This window comes from Manis pentadactyla, chromosome 9 (genome assembly GCF_030020395.1).
Source record: "Manis pentadactyla isolate mManPen7 chromosome 9, mManPen7.hap1, whole genome shotgun sequence".
In the NCBI taxonomy this organism is placed as follows: domain Eukaryota; kingdom Metazoa; phylum Chordata; class Mammalia; order Pholidota; family Manidae; genus Manis; species Manis pentadactyla.
Genome location: NC_080027.1, coordinates 14,837,030 through 14,857,577, shown reverse-complemented (window position 1 = coordinate 14,857,577; position 20,548 = coordinate 14,837,030). Strand labels below are relative to the sequence as shown.

Genomic DNA, 20,548 nt, shown 5'->3' with positions numbered 1-20,548 from the left:
AAAAGCAATGGGAAAAAAATTTTTTTAAGTGCTGTTAGCAGAAGATAAGCAACCTTTACTGTGAGAACATTTGACCAATATGGCTATTTCTATTCAAGAGGGACCCCATCAGCTCTGGTCACCACTATTAACTATGTAACAAGCGGAAGAAGGCATGCACTTGTTCATTTTGCAGTATCAATGAGGCTTAGGTTGAAGCTAGATAAATATGTCAGGTCCTTGGGCTTTTAAGGGTCGGTGGTTCAGGCCCAAACAAGAATCCAGACACCAACTATTACTTATGGTTTATCTTTACTGTTTCTCCTTTTATCAAAACCTGTCAGAGCTGGAGGCCAAGAGGAAGTAAAAAAAATTCCCACAAATAATCTCCCTTGCCCCCAGTTAGTTCTCCCCCACCCTCCACCCAGGGCTTCAGGCCGACCCTGGGCACACATGATCATCTCCCCCCACCCTCAGCCTTCTCCCAGCAATAAATACAGGTGACCGTGCGTGATTCGATGAAACCACAACTGATTTCTCCATCTTGAATGCCCCTCAAGGGGACAGAAAAAAAGGGGGGCAAAAGAAGTTTTAATGCCCAACCTCTCGAGGAATGGAAACTTCTTTTACCCAAAAGGACAGGGGAGGTAGAACTGTCCCTGTCTGAACTGCAGCAGCTAGAGAAGAAATTGGGGAGAGGATAGGTTGGGATGAGAGGGAAGAGGATATTCAGCAACTTTACTCCTTTGATCCATTCATACCTTTTCAGGTAAGGGGTGGTCCCAATCTATCAGTCAGAATAAAAAGGAAAGGGCTGACAGAAATGACCCAGAAAGAAGAAATAATATATAAAAGGAGGGACAGCAGTTTGGTGGAGACGGATGGAGAAAAGGAGCCCTAAAGCTCACTGTCCTCATCTTCTTCCAAGAAATGGCATCGATACACGAGAGGCATCAGTGCAGAGGGTCTGGAGGAGATGCAGGGCCCCCAAAAGACAGGAAGAGAGAAGGGAAAGTGAGGGCCCTGTGGTCTCCAGGTCTTCACAGGTGAATGTGCTCCAGTTAGAGCAACAGAGCATTGGCGAATAAAGGGAGACTTGGTGTCAGTGGGGTGGGAGAGGTCAGGAGATCAAAAAGGAATTCAGAGGTCTCTCATCCTACCCAGATGTTGGCAAAATCTGGATGTTGGGATAAGACAGGTGAAGTCTGGGGAGGATAAACTCCAAGGCAGAAGGGAAGGGTAACTCTTATCATCACCGCACCCGTCCCACCCCCCAACATCCCTTGGGTTATCGTAGGTGAATGCTCCAGTCAGACGCTACATTAACACCAGGCTTGCGCAGGATCAACACAGAGGTCTCAGGGTCATGCTGGAAGGACAGGCGGCTTTCAGGTGATCCTGGTGGAGGAAGAAAGAGAGTTATGGTCATAGCAATAGGCTGTTGCATAACAACCAGTTTCCTTACAAGCAAAGTGTCCCCAACCCCGCCCCTGCATCCCCTCTTGTCCCACCCTGAGGACCAGGACCAGGTCACTCCTCACCTTTTGTCTGGAGTACCACAGCTGCTGGCTTCCCAGCCCCTATTATCACCACCCGCTCAATCCAGATGGGTGTCTCAAGGTGGCCTTTGTGGTCTGCAGAGCTGGAGGGAGAAAACATGGATGTCCGTCAGGGAGAAAGATGTCAAAGCAGAAGGAAGGAGACCCACAGCAAGGTCATGATGCAAGAAAAGAGCACAGTGAGCTATAAGCATCCCCCGGCCCCGCCTCCTCCACAGGCTGCCAAAGAATGGATACCTCATTACCTGGAGACAAGGGTGTTGCCAGAGAATGAGAATCGACGCAGCAGGAACTCATGGCGAGTCTGATAGTTGAACGTGTGCCCATCATCTAGGAAGAGTTCTCCTTGGGCGGTACCCTGAGCAGGAAGTGGGAGAGGGACAGCCTGAGCCCTAGAAGGAGTAAGGGGTGCATCCCCAAGGAGCTGAGTCCTAGGAAGACAGGTAGATGGTTGAGGAGGCTCCCTGCTTATGCACTCACCTGGGGGCTGAGTGCAACGAAAAGAGTGATGGGGTCATCCTTCATACAGTCTGAAGAGCGCCGCACTCGCATCCATCGAGGCACAACTGTCCCCCCACGCTGGAACACTGGGATCTAGGGGGAGAACAGTGCTGGGAAGAAGCTGCCCCACTGTCCAATCTTGGACCCTGCAGAATCTTTTGCTTTTGTCTATCTCTGCCCACTTCGGTACTGGCCCCTAGAGCCCACACTCTCTCCTTCTGGAAACTACAGAAACTGGCAGCGGGACTAGCCATACTCACACTGCTTAGAGTCACAGGCAGGTACAGGGTCTGGGGGCCATGATGCTTCTGGTAACTCTGAATGTCATACCACACCTGAGGGTGGCAGGAGATAAAACAGTTTACTGTTGAGGGCTCCCATCTTACTTACTGCCTTTGACTTCCTACACCATGTTGCCCCACTATGCCCTTTCTTAACTCACCTCCCCCTGGCCGGGCAGATAAACCTGCACACCATGAGCCCCGGAGTCTGATACAGGGTGAACCAGTAACGCATCCCCTAAAATACACCAGAATCAACTGTGAACTGAGGAGATCATTGCCAGACAGGGAACAACAAAGTATATGCCCCCTTGCACTGCCAGCCTCACTCACTCCTCCCACTCTGGGCACCCATAGACATGTCTCCACCAATTGCTTACTTCTCAGCCCTATCCCAACCTACCACCAACTGTCTTCCCCATTTCTCACCCAGCAGAAACTGATCATCTATACCGAAGGTGGCCACATCTTGAGGATACTGTACCCACAGGGGCCTAGGGAGGAAGCAAGACAAGAAAGGAAGGCACTTGCAGTTTTGACCAAAGTCAAAGATGCTACCCAGGAACTGGTGAGAAGAAAGGCACAGGGCTACAACCCAAAGGCCTGCACCCACACAGCCCAGCTCAGTTCAGCTATGCAGCCTAACCTTGGTGTAACCATTTAGCTTCCTAACGTACCCCCACCTCCTCCTCCCCTGCACATACTGTTCTGCACAGCAGTCTTCCAGTTGCCACTTGGTTATCCTGGCCTGAAAGGCCTCTAGGATTAGATCGAATTCCCCTCCCCCACCTCATCTCCTACCCCTCCTTCAGGTTCCTTACTCTTGAGATACTGCTTATTTCTACTCCTGGAACACCACTTTCGAAGTAAACTCACTTTGTAATTTTTATACTTGCAGCCTGCTCTGCCTTAAAAAATCTTCCTCTAGGTCACAAAAATCTGTCCCCATCATTGGTCAGGCCTTATTTCACATGGCCTTCTTAAAAAGACCATTTTTAGAACCTAATTCCATTACCTTGTTCTATTTTTTTGAAGAGCTCATCAGTGTTGGCAGTTTTCTTATTTAGGTATTTGTTTACATGCCTGTTTTCCTTCTAAGAAAGTAAGTTCCACAAGGGTAGGACATTTGTCTGTTTCAGGGTTTGAGGATAGTGATGGATAAGGCCTGACATGTCAAACACTAAATAATGTTTACTGCTAATCATCCCTAAGTCTCCCCTTTCTCTTAATCCTTGAAATTAATTTCCCACCTTTACAACGCTCTGGTGAATGAAAAGCCTAGAGATAAACCCCAGTCCCCACTGTGCCCCAGCCCACTCTACACAGGCACAACTGAAAGGCTCACCTCATGACAGGAATCCCTTCACGATGGGCTTGATAGAAGAGGGTGTACCAGAAGGGCAGCAAAGAGTATCGCTGGCCCAGGGCATCTCGGATTATGTCATGGTACTGAGACGGTAACAGCCATGGTTCTCGCCGCCCAGTGTCCAAGTGTGCATGTGCCCGGAAGAATGGCTGGTATGCACCCATCTGGTACCAGCGCACAAGCAGCTCTGGCTCTGGATTTTTGAAGAAGCCGCCCACATCCGCTGGGAGAGGGGAGGGAGGAAGCAGGTTGGAAAAGAGGGCAAAGGAGGTCTGCTGCCTAAGGAGTCCCCCAGGACCCCACCCTGGACTCTCAGCTGTCTGTTCATGGCCAGGGCCTGAGTCCTCTACCTTGACCCTCTCCCACCAAACCAAGCCCCCAAATTCCTCCCCCTCCTACCCCCACAGAAGGAGACTCCCACCAGCCCCAAGCTGAGACACATAGGGATAGAAATCTTCAAATGGTCCCATTCGGCAGTGTTGTCGCCTGTCCACACGGCTCCTGAGAAAGACAAGAAGGAAGGAGCTGGCCAACAGTGAAGGGGCTCAGTCTCCTACGCAGCTGATCTCTCTGACCTGCCACATTTGCTCTGGGGCCCTCACAGTCCCACTGAAGATGGCAGAGTACACAGAGCACTTGAATGGGAAATGGGCCTCCCACCCTCTGCTCCCCTTGAAGTGCACAGCTAGTGGGACACAGTGTGCAGCTCTCAGACAAAGGCCATGGGGACAGATTTCTCCGAGAACCAGGCCTAGGTCCAAAGCTCCTCCAATCCGGCCTGCACACCCTCTGCCACAGCTCTATTCTGTAAAACTTACCAAAGCGCTGGGAGCCAGCAAAGAAAGCCCTGCTCAGGACAAAGGGACGTTCTATGCCCCCAGAGCGCAGCACCAGCCCATCAGCAGTCGCCATGTGCTGGGTTGAGAAAGGAAAGAAAAGGGGTGGGGTAGCAAGGAGCAAAATCCAAGTCACCTGGTATCAGTCCAATGCCCTCAGTCTCTCCTCTCAGCCTCTTACCACATAGAAGCCATAGATGTTATGCACATCTCGGTGCTCCCAGCCCCCATAGTGCTGGGCATCCTTGAGCATGGTGACCTCAGGACCATTGAATACAGATGGTTCATTCATGTCATTCCAGACATAGAGATTGGGAGCAGAGCCCTGCGAACACAAGGCAGAACATGGGGGCAGAACGAGGACAGGAAAAAGACAAGTGTCAGAGCAGAGAGCTCCTAGGAATCCAGAAAAAATACACTTCTTGGGGCCCTCCCAGGATTATCAAGGCCCCCTGATATATTATAGGCAACCAGCCAAAGCAGGGCTAGTGACGAGAGGCAGGGTGGGAAAAACAGAAGCAGCTCAGGAGAGGGGCTGCCATACCTCGTAATTGTCAAAGCTGAACATGTTAGCCCACCAGGCCCTCATTGCAGGATTGGTGAAGTCAGGGTAACCAGCTGCACCTAGGAGACGTTAAGAGTGACTATCAACCCCCAAGGGGCAATATGGGCACCATTCTACCTCCAAAGTCTTCCGATAGCCTCTCCCTCAGTGCTGGTCCACCTACCTGGCCAGCACCAGCCCTCGTAGTCAGAGCCATCCCGTGTTTTAACATACAGACCCTGGTTCCTCAACTCATCATGTACACGGTAGCCAGAGTCCACCTTGATATGGGGGTCCACAATGGCCACCAACTGGGGGCAAGGAACAAGGGTGGTCAGAGCTCCCCAGGGCTATCATGCCTGAGGAGACCAACCATAGCTACAGTCCTCTTACCTTCCTCCTCTTGGAGGCCAAGTGTTCAAGCATGGTGAGGGGTTGGGGGAAACGGCTAGGGTCCCAGGTGAAGTACCGCTTGCCATCAGCATGCTCAATGTCCAGCCAGATGACATCGCAGGGCAGGTTGTGATCATCAAAGCCCTGGTCGACTTCCAGCACATCAGCCTCGTCCCGGTAGTTCCAGCGGCTCTGGTGGTAGCCGAGGGAGAAGAGCGGGGGCAATGCCTGGGTCCCTGCAGGTTCAGCAAGGGACGGAGGTCACAATGGGGTCAGGCCCAACCTGGGGCCAATGGGAACACACAAAATTTGAGGCAGGCTTATAAACTAGAGGGAGGCTGAAGGTTCAGGGCCAGAAAACAGGCTGAGGCACAGGACTTCTGAAAATGTAGTCACCCCGCTCAAGAAGACAAAGGCTGGGAAAGGAGGTTGTCGGCTAATAGAGCGGGGATGCTACATACCTGTGAGACTAGCATACTGCCAGAACACATCAGAGACAGAAGGCCCCAGAAGCAAGAAGACATCAATGATGCCACTCTCTGACATCCAGCGCACATCCGTCTGTGGGGTCTCCCCAGAGCCCTGCAGGTAGTCTAGCATCTTCCCAAACAAGGTCTGCAAGGGGGATGAGAGAGGTCTGATACCTGCCCGCTATTCCCCAATCCAGAAACAAAGCAGCAATGGTCTCAGAGTGCTCACACAGTTGGCTCCCAGTGAGTGGCTTTGGGCTGAGATTAAATGCCACCTCCTCACTGGGGCTTTCCTGGGCCACACCATCTAAAGCAGCACCACCCATCCCCACGGAACCATTACATTTCTGCCTTAGCACTCACCACCACTGAACCCATCATAACTACTTTGTTACCTGCTCAGTGCCTGTCTTCCTCCCTGAAAGTGAGAACCTTTTCTATCTCACTCAGTAATATATGTCTATCCTCAGCACACAGACCAGAGTCTAGTATGAACTGTGTACTAAGTAACAAATGTACTAGTATAACTGCAGGAAGCACAATACCTTTCCCATGAGTGTGTGTCTCCTGGGAGTGACTGGGGAACTTAAACACTGCACACGAGGCCAAGGCCCCCTTCTCTCCCCATCCCTAAAGAGGTATCTAAACAGGCCATTCCACCGACATCTTCAAAGCTAATGCCCCTGGCACATATCTTTGTCTCCAGCCTGAAGACTCACTCTCTTTTATTTCTCCCCACACCTGTGTTCTCACCTTCCCTGCTGTGTTAGAGGAAATGTCAACCCAGGTCTCAGCAGCATTGAGCCAGAAGATGCCCAGGTCCCGATGAGGGCTATGTGCCAGGAGCACGGGCACAGATCCATACAGAGCCATGGGGTTGTACAGCTCATACTGGAACACATCCAAATTGTAGAGGCGATATGGCTCCCCACCCCTGCAGGCAGACAGACAGACTAGCCCCAGGCCATTGCACATGTGACTCCCACCCCACAGACACAGGTGAGGGATAAGAACAGACCCCTCTACCCTTTCTCAAAGAAAAATTTTCTGATCGCCGAAAGTGATCTGCATGCACATCTCCCCACAAACCTGACTTCCAAGCACTCTGTCCCCCATATTCTCATGTTACCATGAGACTCACTCAGTGACTTTCAGCCTCAGGTTGTCTGCATGCTCGGGGATCCCATACACATGCTCCATGCCTGGCAGAGAGAAGTCCAAACCCACAGACGTGGGACCTAGAAGGAAGGCAAAAGAAGGCTCCAGAGCTTCTGCTTGGCAAGGACTCCCTGCACCCCTGCCCAGGACTCTCCCAGTCCCTCACCATATGGCTTGCTGTCAGAGTGAGTTTTGAATGTTTCCTCCCAGGCTCCTGGCTCATCTTTCTCTGCCTTCCCCTGAGTCTCCTCTGGCTGTGAGGAGGAAAGCAGACCACTACCGAATCACACACCAGTTCTCTCTCTTCCCCGGCCCACTTGCTAAATCCCATCCTTGATGGAGACACTAAGCTCAAGTTTCCTGTGGGTGGGCCTTTCCCCTCCAACCTCCCAATCCGCCTTGTGCTCCAACCACCATTCCCACCGACTTGCCTTGTCTCCATCCCCAGGTGTTTCCTCGGGCTGGGCCCCATCGCCCTCAGCTGGGTCTTTTGATCCTTGCCTGGAAGGTAGGAGAGCTGTCTGCTCCAATCCAGAGGGGGCAGGGACGAGGGGCTAGTGGAAGGAGGGGTGAGGGAATAGAGAGCCAAGGGTCCAAAGGAACGAAGGCATTGGAGGAAGGGACTGAATGTTAAAAGCTTGGAGAAGGACCCCCCAGTGAGCAGATACATGTGCAAAGGACGGGGAAAGAAATGAGAAAGGGAAACGAAGAGTAATGCCACCAGGAGGTGCCTTCCATACACAGGCCCAAATCACCAGCCTCTGCCAGCATTCCAGAAGAGACAGGCAAGGTGGTTCAAGGGTCTGGATTCAGAATGCCAGCACTGGCTCTGCTGCCTCTCAGAGACTGGCCACAACAGGCTCACTGGGCCTCAGCCTCCAGGCCTAACACAAAGGTTTTGCAAAGGCAAGTGGGTCATACCATGGGTCAAGCTGCTACAGACATATGCAGGTACTCAAAACAAGAGGTTCTGCCAACGAATGCTTTCAAGGGCAATTGGCAAGCAGCTCTGCCCAGAGCCTCGGTGCACCCCAGCAGAGAGCCAGGAACACTGGCAACAGACAGCATCTCTCTCCACCCCTTGGCAAAGCAAGAAGCTCCCTACATTCCTTAAGGACTTCCAACATTTCATCTTCCTTCTCCCAGGGGGTTCCCAGCCAGGGGAACAGGGACCAGATCCCACAGAGCTGCGGAAAAAGGGGTAAATGAAGGGCAGGGCATGAAAGGGTCCAGGGCACCTTCCCCCGGGGGCCAGAGTGAAGGGTGGGTAATGGCAAAGGAACAGATACAGTACCAGTGGCCATGGATTTACCTAGAGAAAAGGTTCTTGATCTTATCCCAAACGCTACCGAGTGTGAGACTAACTTTATCCGAGAAACTGGGGCAGGAGGAGATGGGTAGGGAGGGGAAAGGAGGCACAAAACCAACACAAAAACAGAAACATAAAAGTGAGTTTCAGTTGACAAACTTCCAGAGATGTCGAGGGGGGGGAAGAAATTTTTTTAAAAAAAGGAAGAAAATAAACCTGGGAAATGTGATGGCACAAGAAGGGGAAGAGGGAAAGGCAGACCCAGGCTGGCCTCCCAGAAGAGGTGCCCAGGGTCCAACTCAGGGTCAAAAGTGCCTGCCCCCTGGTCTATACAAAAAATGAGAAAACTGTGACCTAGGACGGCTTCCTACCCTCCCTGAAAGTCAGCTTCTCCCAGCCCCCAGCCCCTACCTGGCTATCCTGCCACCCTGTCTCCTCCCAGGGACCCAGTGCAAGACCCCACAAGACCTCTAGGCTATTTCACACTAGATCCCCTTCAGTCCCGACCCCTGTACTCACGAGACCCTGGGGGCTCTCTGGTGCTCAAAATGCAAGAGTCCACGGGCATTGACACTGAGTAGAAGGCTGCGGTCCTCTAGCAGGTCCAGACGAAATGGCTTTGCTGTCAAGATGATTTTATAGGGTCCCTCAGCCACAGTTAGCTCCACACTGTTCTCATCACGGCCAGAGACAGAAAGCCTGGGGAAGAGATCAGAAGGGGCATAAAGAAGTATGATGGGCCAAGAGCAATGATGACACTTCAGAAGAGGGGGGGACTGGCTAAGAGCTACAGGTAGTATAGGAGCAATGCAGAGAGACACAAACTGACCAAAAGAACCCAACAGAGAGCCTGGAAAGGGACCCAAGCATACTTTGAACTTCGAAATATAACACAAGGTAGCACAGTAGTTCAGTAAGGAAAAGGAAGGCTATTCAGTAATGAACAAGGAAGTAGATTTTCTGGATAGGAAAAAAGTTGTATTATATTCCTATATCCTATCAGATACAGGTATCAACTCTAGAAAGATTATGACTTAAAATCTAAAAGTAAAACCTTTAGAAGAAAATATAAACAAATATTTCTCTGACCTTGAGGTAGAAAAGGATTATGGAAACACAATTTAGAAAATGTTAACACCAGAATGTAAATGATTGATATATGGACATTAAAATTCAGAATTTTTATTTATCAAAAGACACCTTTAGGGTCACCAAAAACAACAAAAGTCTGAGAAACTCCCTGTGTAGAGCAGCCTAAGGAGACATGACAACTAACTGTACTATGGTGTTGTGTTTGGGTCCAGGAACAGAAAAAGGGTGTGAGGTAAAAACTAAGGAAACCTGAATAAAATATGGCCTTTAACTAATAATAACATCAATTCATTAGGTGTGACAAATGTAGCATAGTAATGTTAACAATTGAGGAAAACAGGAGCGCAGGGTATACAGGAACTCTCATGATACTCTTGCAACTTTCTACAATTCTAAAACCATCCTAAAATTTAGAAATCCTTTTTTTCAAGGTCCCTTCAGGAAAGTAAAAAGATGAACTACAACCTGGGAAAAGACAGCTGCAATACAGATGTGATAAAGAAGTAGTATCGAGACTAAAGAATTTCCACAAGTCAGTTAAGAACAACATGGAAGGAAAAGCGTAGCTGTGGGCTCCCATTTCACGGTACAGGAAACCAAAATGACAACTAAACACATGAGGACATGCTCCATCTCATTAACAAGCTGGGAAAGACAACCAAACCAAGACACCACAGAACATGATTCTCCACCTGTTCTATTAACAAAAATTAGGTCCAGTAGTACTAGAGGCTGCACAGGGTGTGATCGGTGAGGCCTCTGTATACTACAGGTGGAAGTGTCAACTGGTAGCCATTTGACCTTTACCTTGGAAGGCTGATCATTTCCATTTTCTGCAACTCTGCAGTTCCTCTCCTAGCTATACACCAAAAAGAAACTCTTGCATGACGACACAGGAGACATGAATGTTTGCGTCAACATTCTGAATAGCAAAACACTGAAAACAAACCAAACGCTCACTAACACAAAAATAAAGCTGGGGTGTATGTATATAGCATAATATTTTACAGCAGTAAAAATGAATTCCTAAAGCTAAATACAAGACAGTTCAATAAAGTTACATGAAAAAAAGAAATCCCAGAAGATTACATTCACTAAGATACTTTCCCTATAAAGCTCAAGAGCAAACAAAACCACACAATTTATTGCTTAGGCACATATACACAAGTAAACGTGTATGTACATACATATTTACATACACATACACACACATACAGCTGTAACAACAAAAACAAGGGAAGAATAGATGTCAGAATAATGATCTTCTCTGGGGGAGTGAAGGGTACAGGACAGTGAGAAGTACATGGTTGGGCTTGGTGCAGGGTACACAGGGTAGAGGGTTTACTATGTTATTTCCTGTTAGGTACTTTAAATAGAGAGCCACGCATGCAGTAATGACAACAGTGTGTCATGATCCAAGAACCTGAGTAATCCTATCCTGAATATCTGAGGAAAAAGAAAGGAAAAAAAAGGAGGAAGGGAAGGGAAGGGTGAAACCACCCAGAGGGACACTGGATTCCTCGGGGCAAGGTGTGTGACCTTGCTGATTTCCTCTTACATCACCAACACCTAGCCCAGGCCTGGCACAGAAGAGGAAGCAGTACCTGTTTGCTCAGTGAGTGAAGATAAAGGGTAAAAGAGAAATTAAATGAAACAGGAAGAGATGGGGAAAGGTTGAAAAGAGTGTCGAGGTGCTAGTCAGCTTTTATCCCAACATGACAGAGAAGGCTTATGTGAAGCAGAAAAGGGCCATGGAGATGGATAGGTTTCTCAGGAAAAATTACCTGGCTGTGGGGGGATCAGCCACCAACACGTCCGGCACACGGTATCGCGGCCGCCGGGGCTCCAGTTCATCAATCCTGATCCGAGTCATATTCTTTTGAAGTCCCTGGAGTTCTAGCACCAGCAGTACCTGTGGAGGCAGAGGTTTGGATCTGGAGAAAAGACAGGGCTACATGAAATGCCCTGTAACTCCAGTCCCTCCTGAGGTGTCTCTTCCTTCTAGCTCTTTGCCCAAGGGACCTGAGATCTGAAAAGTAAAAGTCCCAAGACTAGACTGGGACAGAGCATTGGTTATAGGTTCCCCTTCATGAATTACCCCATAGCCATTTCCCCACCCCCACCAGACTTTTCCTTTTCTCTCCTGACCTTGGTGACCTCGTCAATCAGATGGACTGTGAGGGCATCAGGACCAAGTTCCAGAGAGTCCAGCAAAGCTCGGTATGGAGAGAGGCCTGGCCGTATGCTTCGCTGCCTCCTGCCAAGTGAAATGGTTGATAAGGTGGGAGGGTACCCCAATGTCCCTAGGTCCCTCTATCACCTGCAGTGTCCCCAGCTACCCCATCTACCTTGGATACCTCCCATATTACCCTACTTTTCCTCCCATTCTCCAAGAAATATCATACTTGCAGAAGGAACTCTCTTCACAGGTCTTAAAGTTGCTTCTATCCACAGCAAGGGTAATTCCCAGGCAGAACCCTAAATAAGCCAATGCCAAACCTGTCCAAGACCTAAGGAGAAAAATGACAGAGCAAACAATCAGCACCAGGGTCAGAAAGGGCCCTACCTTCTGTGGCTGCCTCCTGCCACAACACTAAGGGGAGAAAGATAAAGTTTCATTAAATAGAAAAGAGGGTAGAGTGGACATGGGGTTAAGTATCAGGCCTGAGGAGTTGGCTCATTCACACCTTCCCTTCAAAAGGCAGAAGCAGGGGACAAAGGATCTTTGGCATTCAGAGGCCCTGGTATTGACTCTGATTACATCAGCCTCTCAGAGGAAAGGAGCATTAACCAGTCCGAGGGGAAGTGGTGGTACCGTGTGTGGAACACAGAAACAAGGCAAGCCGTGCTTTTCCATGGGCAAGGCATTAGGTGGAGCTACAGGAAAAGAGTTAAAAATGTAACTTCAGCCAGCCTGCTGGTCACAGTTACTAGGGTTCTAACATCCAAACCCTAGGCATCCTGCTTCTCTGACCTCCCAGCCTGTATCTTCAAAATAAGTCCCTACTGTCACTACCTATGCCCAAGAAGAATAAAAAAAGCTGACACGTATTGAGTTCTACCCCTAGGGGCCTGGCTAATTGTTTTATATTCCATTTACAACAACTCTGTCTGCAGTTTTGTAAAATGTCAATATCCTGGTCTCACCTGGAGATCCTGATCTAATTGGCCTGAGTGGGGCCTGGGCATCAGCTTTTTAAAAGTTCCCTAAACAACTCTAGCGGGCAACCATGGCTCAGAACCACTTCTTATATGCACTATCTTTTTCCCTTTCTTTTCTTGCTTTCTTGATGAATGAAGGGTTGGGGTATTTCCCAGATGGGAAAACTGTAGAATAAGATTCAACAATCCATCTGTAATTGAGCACTGAAACTGGGATTAAACTCAGTTCTGCCTGACTCTGGGGCCAATGTACTTCATGATGCACCATACAGAACACCAATCATCAGAAGGGCCTGCCTCACTGAGGACCAGCATGCCAAGGTTACCACAAACTGTCACTTTCCCAACATGCTATCAAATGACAGACAAGGAACAAGTTGGTTTGAAGGATATATTCATCCATGCTGAGAAAATCCTAAACAGGTATTCTCAAACTTTAATTTACTCCGTTAAGAATTACCTGCAGTGCCTAATAAATGAAGATTTCCAAGATCGGGTAATCCGCATTTTAAGCACACTCTCCCAGCAACCAAAGTATATAGTCCAGTATCAAACTCTGAGCAAGTTTTCCAAATAGGGAGAAAAAAAACAAAAAACACAGGCTTCTTCTAAGCATTAAAACTGTGCAACCTGCTAACACAGTAACTAAAAAGTAGGGTCTACTATACATTGTATTCAGCATTAGCCTCAGTTATCTGCTTGAAAGCTGAAGGTAAATTTATCACAAGAGAGATCACAAAAATGTGCAAAACAAGCCGGGCAAGACATAAAAGGTGGGAAAAACACAGGCATTGTAGTCTAACAGGCCAGGCAGGAATTGGTAGTAGTAAACCAAGCAGAAGAAATGCTACCAAAAAACTCAACAAGGTATGTGACCCGGATCCTGAGGAGCGACTGCAGCAAGCACCCTGGAGCCACTAACCCTATGTCCACCTGCCCAAAGCAGCAGTAATCATAAGTACAGTGAGTTAAATATCTTCTGGAGTCTTATTTGCACAATCTATAAAATGGATTTGGAGAGATGCCAACGGGGGGTAAGATTTCTAAAAGATCTTTCAGATGTGATCTGTTGGAAGGCCCTAGGAACTGAGGGATGATTGAACGCCCCTGAGCCAGAGGTGGTCACAAGCCTAAGTCAGGAATGAGCCACAGGGCAGGGTGCACCCGTTTATTGTTTCAAATCACAGGATTCCAGACAGTTGAGTTTACGGTCCATGCTTCTGTCGCTGCTGCCTGTAATACAAGCCTCTCCCACCCAGTATGTATCCGTTAGGTCCTGGTAAACGCTTTGTGGCGCTGGTGATTGTTTCGAACCGTTTTTTCGGTAATATAAACTCGAGAGCGCAGACCAAGCCATTCGATTACATGTTGTGTTTGAGCAACATCATCCAGGCAGACTGTGAACTTACAGGATCCGGCCCCAGCCGTGCCCAGAGACCGTGAACACCGAAAAAGCCAAGTATGGTGTCCACGAGAAGACAAGGGCAAGGCAGGGGCCGGGACTCTGTCTGGGAGAAGAAGGGTAGTGCAGGCCGGACTGCCGGCCGCGGTGCTTCCAGCGAGGCTGAGGGACCGCAGGGCAGCAGGATGCGTTCGCGGAGACCGGGCCGCGTCTAGTCCCCCGCCCTGACGGCCCCGCTCACTGCAGGAAGGAAGCGGCAACGTTAAGTACCGCGAGCGCCCGGAGAACGGCGGCGGCTGAGAGCGGCCAGACCAAGAAGAGCGCACGGCTGCGGCTTGCTGAGCCGCCGGGCCGCGGCGGGGAGCTCCCAACGCCGCGCTGATCTACCGCGAGGAAGCTGGGGAAGCCTGAGGCCCCTCTAGAGAGACAAAGGGCCCTCATGAGGCCGGGGCTGGCAGATTCTCAGGCTGACATATAGGAAGGAAAGATGGGCTTGGGGTGTCGGGGTTCGCCCCGGGCGCGCCCCCGGGTTCCGGGCTCCTCACCGCCTCCTATGCGCTGCCACTGCCGCTACCGCCGCCATCTTGCGTTGGGTTTGCTCCTTGACCCCGAGCCTCCCCTCCTGCCGCGCGCATTGAGCCACGTATCTTAGCGCCCGCCCCTTCCGGTCTTTTCATTGGCCGGGCCACAGAGCGGCCGGGCGGCTGTCCCATTGGCGAAGCGTGAACATTAAATGCTCGCACGGGGAGGGGGAGAGGCGTGGCTTGAGCGGGGGCGGGATGGTCCAGAGCCAGGCGCTGTCCGACTTTGCTGGCTCTAAGCATCAGACAAAGGCACTGGACTCTGTTTTCTCAACTCGGCAAATTTTATTCAGAAAAAAAAGCTGGGGAGGAAAAAAGTGACAGCGCTCCTTAGGCCAAGGTCTTAGAAACCTCCACCTTTCTGCAACACCTTAGCCCCCTACCCCACAGCTCAACCTCCCTCTGCCTCTGGGGTTAAGGAAAAGGCTATGTCCCCTGCCGAAGAAGAGCGGACGGTGAAGGTGCCTGGAAACGACCAGAGAAGAGGCCCAGGCGGTCAATGTTTCGGTGGAGGACACTGTGCAGCACGGCCAAATGGGGCCCACCCTCGCCCCCACCCTCCCTGGAAAAGTCCCGGATGAAGCGGCCCCGCTCTGACTGGAAGATGAACTTCTGGGGCAAGGGCCCATGTTCCCGAAGAAAGCCCCAGACACTGAGTAGCAGAAGACGCACTTCAAAAGGTGCCAGTTGGCTAAATACCTCGTGCATATTACCCAGAGCTGGTGGTAGGAGGCTTCCCTCAGCCATGACAGCCACCAGAGTGCAGGATGCCTCCAGATGCCAGGGAGAGTGGGCTGTATCAGGGTGGCGAGAGGCTTCCCAATGCCCCAAGAGGGCTGCCAGCAGCCCCCGCAGCAACACGGAGCAGTAGCACAGAGCTGGGGGAGCAGCTGCTACCAACTTTAACAGCTCAAAGAGCAGGGGCTGTTCTCGGAAGCGCCGACCAATGCGAAGATCCCGCTCTACGGTGGCCCGCGCGTGCTCCTCAGGGGGCCAGGATAGCTCTGCACCAGCTGCATCTGGACACACACTCTCCACCAAGGTCACTGCGACTGCTTTGGCTGCCTCAGGGCTCAGGGTGGGAGCCCCCCAGCAGCCCCCACATTCAGTGCCCCCAGGGGCACTGCAGCAGTGCACCAGGAGGTTGAGGAGGCTCTGGTTGTTATAGATCACTTCCTGCTGATTGCGTGACTGGACAAACTTGGGCGGCTTAAGGCCATGGCCGATGACTCCAGCGTGGAAAACAGACCAAATCCCTCCAGGGCCAGGGACAGCTGCAGTGTGACGTCGGTTTGTGTCCAACAGGGAGGCAGAAGCCAAAGGAGCTGAGACTGAAAGAGTCTCATTGTCCCCATCCACTTCCCCTCCAAACAGTTCCGTGTTGCCCCGATGTAAGGCTCCCTCAACAAGCAGCTGCAGGACAGCCTTGAGCCCAGCTGGGGAAGTCTGAGAGAGGCGGGTCAGAAGCTGGGAGGCCGAAGCCACACCAGCTGGGCCATGCAGCCTCAGAGCGGCAAAGAAACGATGCACTCCAGCTCTCACCAGTCCCAGGACTTGGGAGGGGGACAGGGCTTCTGGAGGAAAGGGACAAATGGCCAAGAGAGAGGCAGCAGCTTCAGCTACTTCTTCTTCAGGATGTAGCAGGAGAGGAGCCAGGTCGGACAGATGGGCTGAGGCTGACTCCCCAAACCGGGCCCCTAGTGTTGCAGGACCCTCACCACCCTGCTGTTCCCATCCAACTAACAGTGCCAAGTTGCGCAGGAACCGGGCGGTAAAGGGAGGCTGCAGAGTCCCTGCGTGTACCCGAGCCAGGCAGCTTCGGAATGCAAGAGGCAGGAGGCCAGAGAGACTGACCACCAGCCCTGCATATAACTGGGTGGCCAGACTCAATTCTTCAGGGCTTCGGGCCCGACTCAGGAGATGACCCAAGGCCTCAGGTCCACAGCTAGGTCGGGTATAGACAGAGAGCAGGCCCAGGAGCTGGTGCTGCCAGAGGAAGCGTTTCCGTTCCAACCGTAATGTCTCTCCACACAGCTCCCCAACATGGTTTCTTAGAGCATCTAGAAAGGGCACATGGCGAGGGGGTGGTGGTGGGCCTAGCACCCCTTCTCCAGGAGCCCCTCCCCGGTGATGAACCAGTTTTTGCAGGTGCAGCAGTAGCAGCTGGATCAGCCGGTCACAGGCCTCACGCACGGTGTCTGGAACAGCCAGGCCCTGGGTAGTAATGACTGAGGCAGGCATGGCTGTGTCCACCAGGAACTGCAACAGGCGGTAGGCACCTGCCCCAGAGGCCTGGCTCACCAGGTGCACAGCCAGGTTCAGCATGTTGTCCAGCTCCTCTCGAGGGAATCCCTGCAGGTGTTGCTGCAGCTGGCTTAGCACAGCTGGGGGCTTAAGGCAATCTACCAGCTCTCCAGAGACTGTACCCAGCAAAGCTGGTGACATGACTGCCAGCTGCAGTAAGAAGGGAACCGTGGCCTGAAGGGAGGGGTCCCCACTCCGGCCCCCAGTGCCCCCTGCCAGGCTATCATGGAACATTCGTAGGAGCTCCCGTCGGATGCTGTCTCCATGGCGGGAGGCCAGGTGCCCTAGGATGCCTACAACTGATGCAATCTTAGGCACCCGTTTCTCTCCAGGGATAGCAGGAGATCCAGGGAAGGGGTCTGTAGAGGTCTGAGAAGAGCTTCCACTACTACCGACTCCACCTCCGGCCCCACCATGAACACAGAAATCCTTAAGGCCACAAGAGAGAACTCGGGAGATGATGGTGCCAGGAAAGGAGGAGCCAATATGGGCCACAACCCAGTCAAAGTGTGGGGAATGTTGGACAGATGTATCCAGCAAGGCATCCACGCAGGCATCTGGGCAACTACCAATGAGAGCCGAGAGGCATTGAACATAGATGTCCATTAATGTGCGTGTTGCCCGACAGCCCATCCACAGCTGCAACAATTCATTGAGAGAGCCGGTGGCATGAGGCACACGCTGGTGCTGGCCTGAGTATGTGCTGCTCAGTTGGCCCATGAGGTCAATGGACCATGCACTAATGACAGGTGCCCAAGCCTTTGGGTTGGCCCGGATAAACTCAGACAGCACCTGCTGCACTTCCTGTACCACATCCTCTAGACCAGGTCCTCCAGCAGGGATATGGGAGGATGGGGGTGGATGGAGGTGAGGTGGGCCAGACACAGGGCTTTCATCCAGGGCAGCCAGGTGGGCCCGGACACTCTCATCAAAGACTCCTCGTAAGTGATCAAGCACAGCCGTCCGAGCAGGTGGCAAAGAGCGGAGCAGGAGAAGACCGCAGCGAGCATGTTCCCGGGCCGAGAGTTGGTGGCCCAGAATAGGGTCAACACCAGTCAGAAAAGCCTTGATTTCTTGGGACAGCTCCTGAGCACTATAAGGAAGCAAGAGAGGCAGACTTAGAGTATCAGGAAATGTTGCACAAGTTAACTTCTCTCTGTGAGCTTCAGTATCCTTAAATAGGGATAACTATACCTCTCTCATAAGAAAATGCTCATAAAGCATTTAAGCACCACATCTAGTTCAGACTAATCATTCAATAAATGCTATTTTTCCTTAAATAACAATACCAGTATTAGGTAACTCTTCAACTGTGTCAGGCACTCTCTTAAGTACTTTATATGTATTATCTCAGCCCAATAAGGTAGGTATTATTATGATCCCACTTTACAGATAAGGAAAGCAAGGTTAAGTAATCAGACTATAAACTTCAAGAGGTAGTAAACATTTCTGTGCTCTTCAACACTGAATCATTGAGGTGCCTGGCATACGGGAAGTACTCAATAAGTATGTTGAATTTGGCAGTGTATATATATATATATATATATATATATATATATATATATTTTTTTTTAGATAATAAATTTTAATGAATGTTAACACATTAGTCACAAAGAAAGGATTTCAAAGTTATACCAGTTTACACTGTAAAGAAAACTATGTGCCTAAGCTGATATTTAAAATTAAACTGGGTATTGTTATGACCATCATGAATAGTAATTCAGTATGGAATTTGGCAGTATATTTTGTGCTCCTATAATATCTGCTTTAAAAACACCTTTCCAGCTTAACTGAACTCCCCGACACACAACTTTTTGCTCTTAATGCAAAGAAAATCCTAAATTCAGACTTGCCCCTTATTAAAATCCCTCCCAATTCCCCTTTCTTCCCATATTCTGCAAGCATCCTCACCATCCACTGTTTGGACTCCACTACAAAAATCACCACCTCCCAGCACCTTCAGTGTGCCTAAGAATCAGGCTGTCCCAAGGCACAGCCAAGATCTGACTTTCAGCCCTTCCCCTCCCAAAACACAAGGGTTCAGGCTCAGAGATTCAGAAGTCAGTGTTATTGGAAGAGGCAAAATGCCCTTCCTCTTACTGCCTTTTCTGCCAAAGAGAGCATCCTCTAGGGGCTGGAAGGGCTCTGACCGTGCCATTCCTCTCTGATTCCTCCCAACAAGGGAAAAACAAAAACACTAAGGTGAGGGGAGTGTCTCCGTTGGAGGGCAAGGGAAAGACTGGAAGGAAGGATTCTGTGGGTTTCTAGGCCTAAGATTTCTGAGAATCTCAATGAGTCAGAGGACCCTGGGTTTTCCCTAGGGTTTAAAAAGGGCAGGGCAGCCGGCTTCCCAGGAGTTACAATATCCCCAACTCTTGGGAGAGCAAGGCGGGGATCTGAGGTAACTAGGCACTGGGTTTAGGGGGAGGCAGTAGCAAGATCTTGGGAGTGCGGGCACTGGAGCCCAGAGTTTTGCTAAGGCAGTCCCCGAATTCTGGTAAGACCCAAGAATCTCTGAGAACCCTGACGCGAGTTCTCCAGGTAGTATCCGGGTTTCTGCCGAGAAGGCTGGGGGTCGGCGCGGGGCCGCGCGGTGGGGGAAGATGCCAGGGGCTCCGACTACCTGAGCGGCGCGGGACCGTGGGTGGCCGGGGCAGGCCCGGGAGGCCCTGGGGCCCCGGGAGGGTCGCACAACGCGGACATCCCAGAGCCCGAGACCGAGGCGAAAGCAGCAAAGCGCAGGCAGCGCATGCGTGCTAACGGATAGCCCGAAAGGAACCGGCGGCGAGGCCTCTCAGGAAAACCAATCCGGCAACGTCGGCGACCGTCACACTTTGGTTCCGCACTGTGTCGGACTGCGACGGAGCAGGACTGCGACTATGACAGCAGGAAGCCAAACCGCCCTCCACTCGACCATTTTTTATCCCCAAAGGGCAATTGACCCAGAGGTTAAAACTAGCTGCGGGTGGCCATTCACAATTGTATTTAAATATTTTTCCTAAAGCTCAAAATACAAAATGTTCAATTCACGAGGTTTTGAAAAATGAAACATTTTAATGATCACTGACCATGTAAAAAGCACTTAAAGTAAAAAAGGGAAGGCAGAAAGCGGGTTAGAGGAAAAGAGATGGAAAGGGGGGACATTTCGGAAGAGAAGATGAAAAAAGAGAGGGAGGGAGAGGAAGCCCCAAATAAACTGGGCTGTCTAGGCTGAAGGGGTCCTTCCAGTCATAGATTGACACTACAATTCTACCAGTCTCCATTATTTAGGCTCTGCTCTCAACCTCCCCGCACGGATCTGTTTCTACCTCACTCCCTCACACTTGCAAAGAGGGAGCTTGGTAGCCACATGCAGAACAAGTACACCTCATTAAGAGCTCTCACTCCAGCCAGGCCATCTAGATCAAGTTCCAGCTGTTCCACTTGCTGGCTATGTAGTTTATTTAACCTCTTTAAGCCTGTTTCCTCTTCTGGAAGTGAGGATGGTAATGGTACCTCAACAGGGTTGTTGTGAAAACTAAAACCAGGTAATACATTCACTGTACAGCACACAGTGCCTGCGATGGTAAGTACTTTATAAGCATTAGCTGTTTTTGTATTTGTTGAATAAA

General features: G+C 50.7%; 1 protein-coding gene across 8 annotated transcripts; it reads right to left on the bottom strand.

Annotated features, from left to right (window-relative positions):
- Nucleotides 1-274: 274 nt before the first annotated feature.
- On the bottom strand, nt 275-19,720 carry LOC118932457 (integrator complex subunit 5). Of its 8 annotated transcripts, none has more exons than XM_057506983.1 (25): nt 19,561-19,689; nt 11,894-11,998; nt 11,637-11,745; nt 11,273-11,400; nt 8,916-9,095; nt 8,400-8,465; nt 7,515-7,588; nt 7,254-7,337; nt 7,071-7,167; nt 6,683-6,863; nt 5,921-6,074; nt 5,460-5,695; nt 5,251-5,377; nt 5,067-5,146; nt 4,704-4,847; nt 4,505-4,601; nt 4,086-4,187; nt 3,666-3,909; nt 2,750-2,814; nt 2,482-2,558; nt 2,300-2,374; nt 2,019-2,132; nt 1,784-1,896; nt 1,521-1,621; nt 275-1,377 (listed from the first exon to the last, which is right to left on the bottom strand). In XM_057506983.1, exons 1-25 carry the CDS (start codon nt 19,686-19,688, stop codon nt 1,268-1,270), a joined length of 2,991 nt encoding a protein of 996 aa, XP_057362966.1. In that variant the 5' UTR covers nt 19,689; the 3' UTR covers nt 275-1,267. The 8 variants fall into 8 exon arrangements, 6 of the variants coding, with proteins under 6 accessions (XP_057362966.1, XP_057362969.1, XP_057362968.1 ...); XM_057506986.1 differs by lacking the exon at nt 19,561-19,689 and adding an exon at nt 14,598-14,708; XM_057506985.1 differs by lacking the exon at nt 19,561-19,689 and adding an exon at nt 13,111-14,591.
- Between the last annotated feature and the right edge of the window lie 828 nt (nt 19,721-20,548).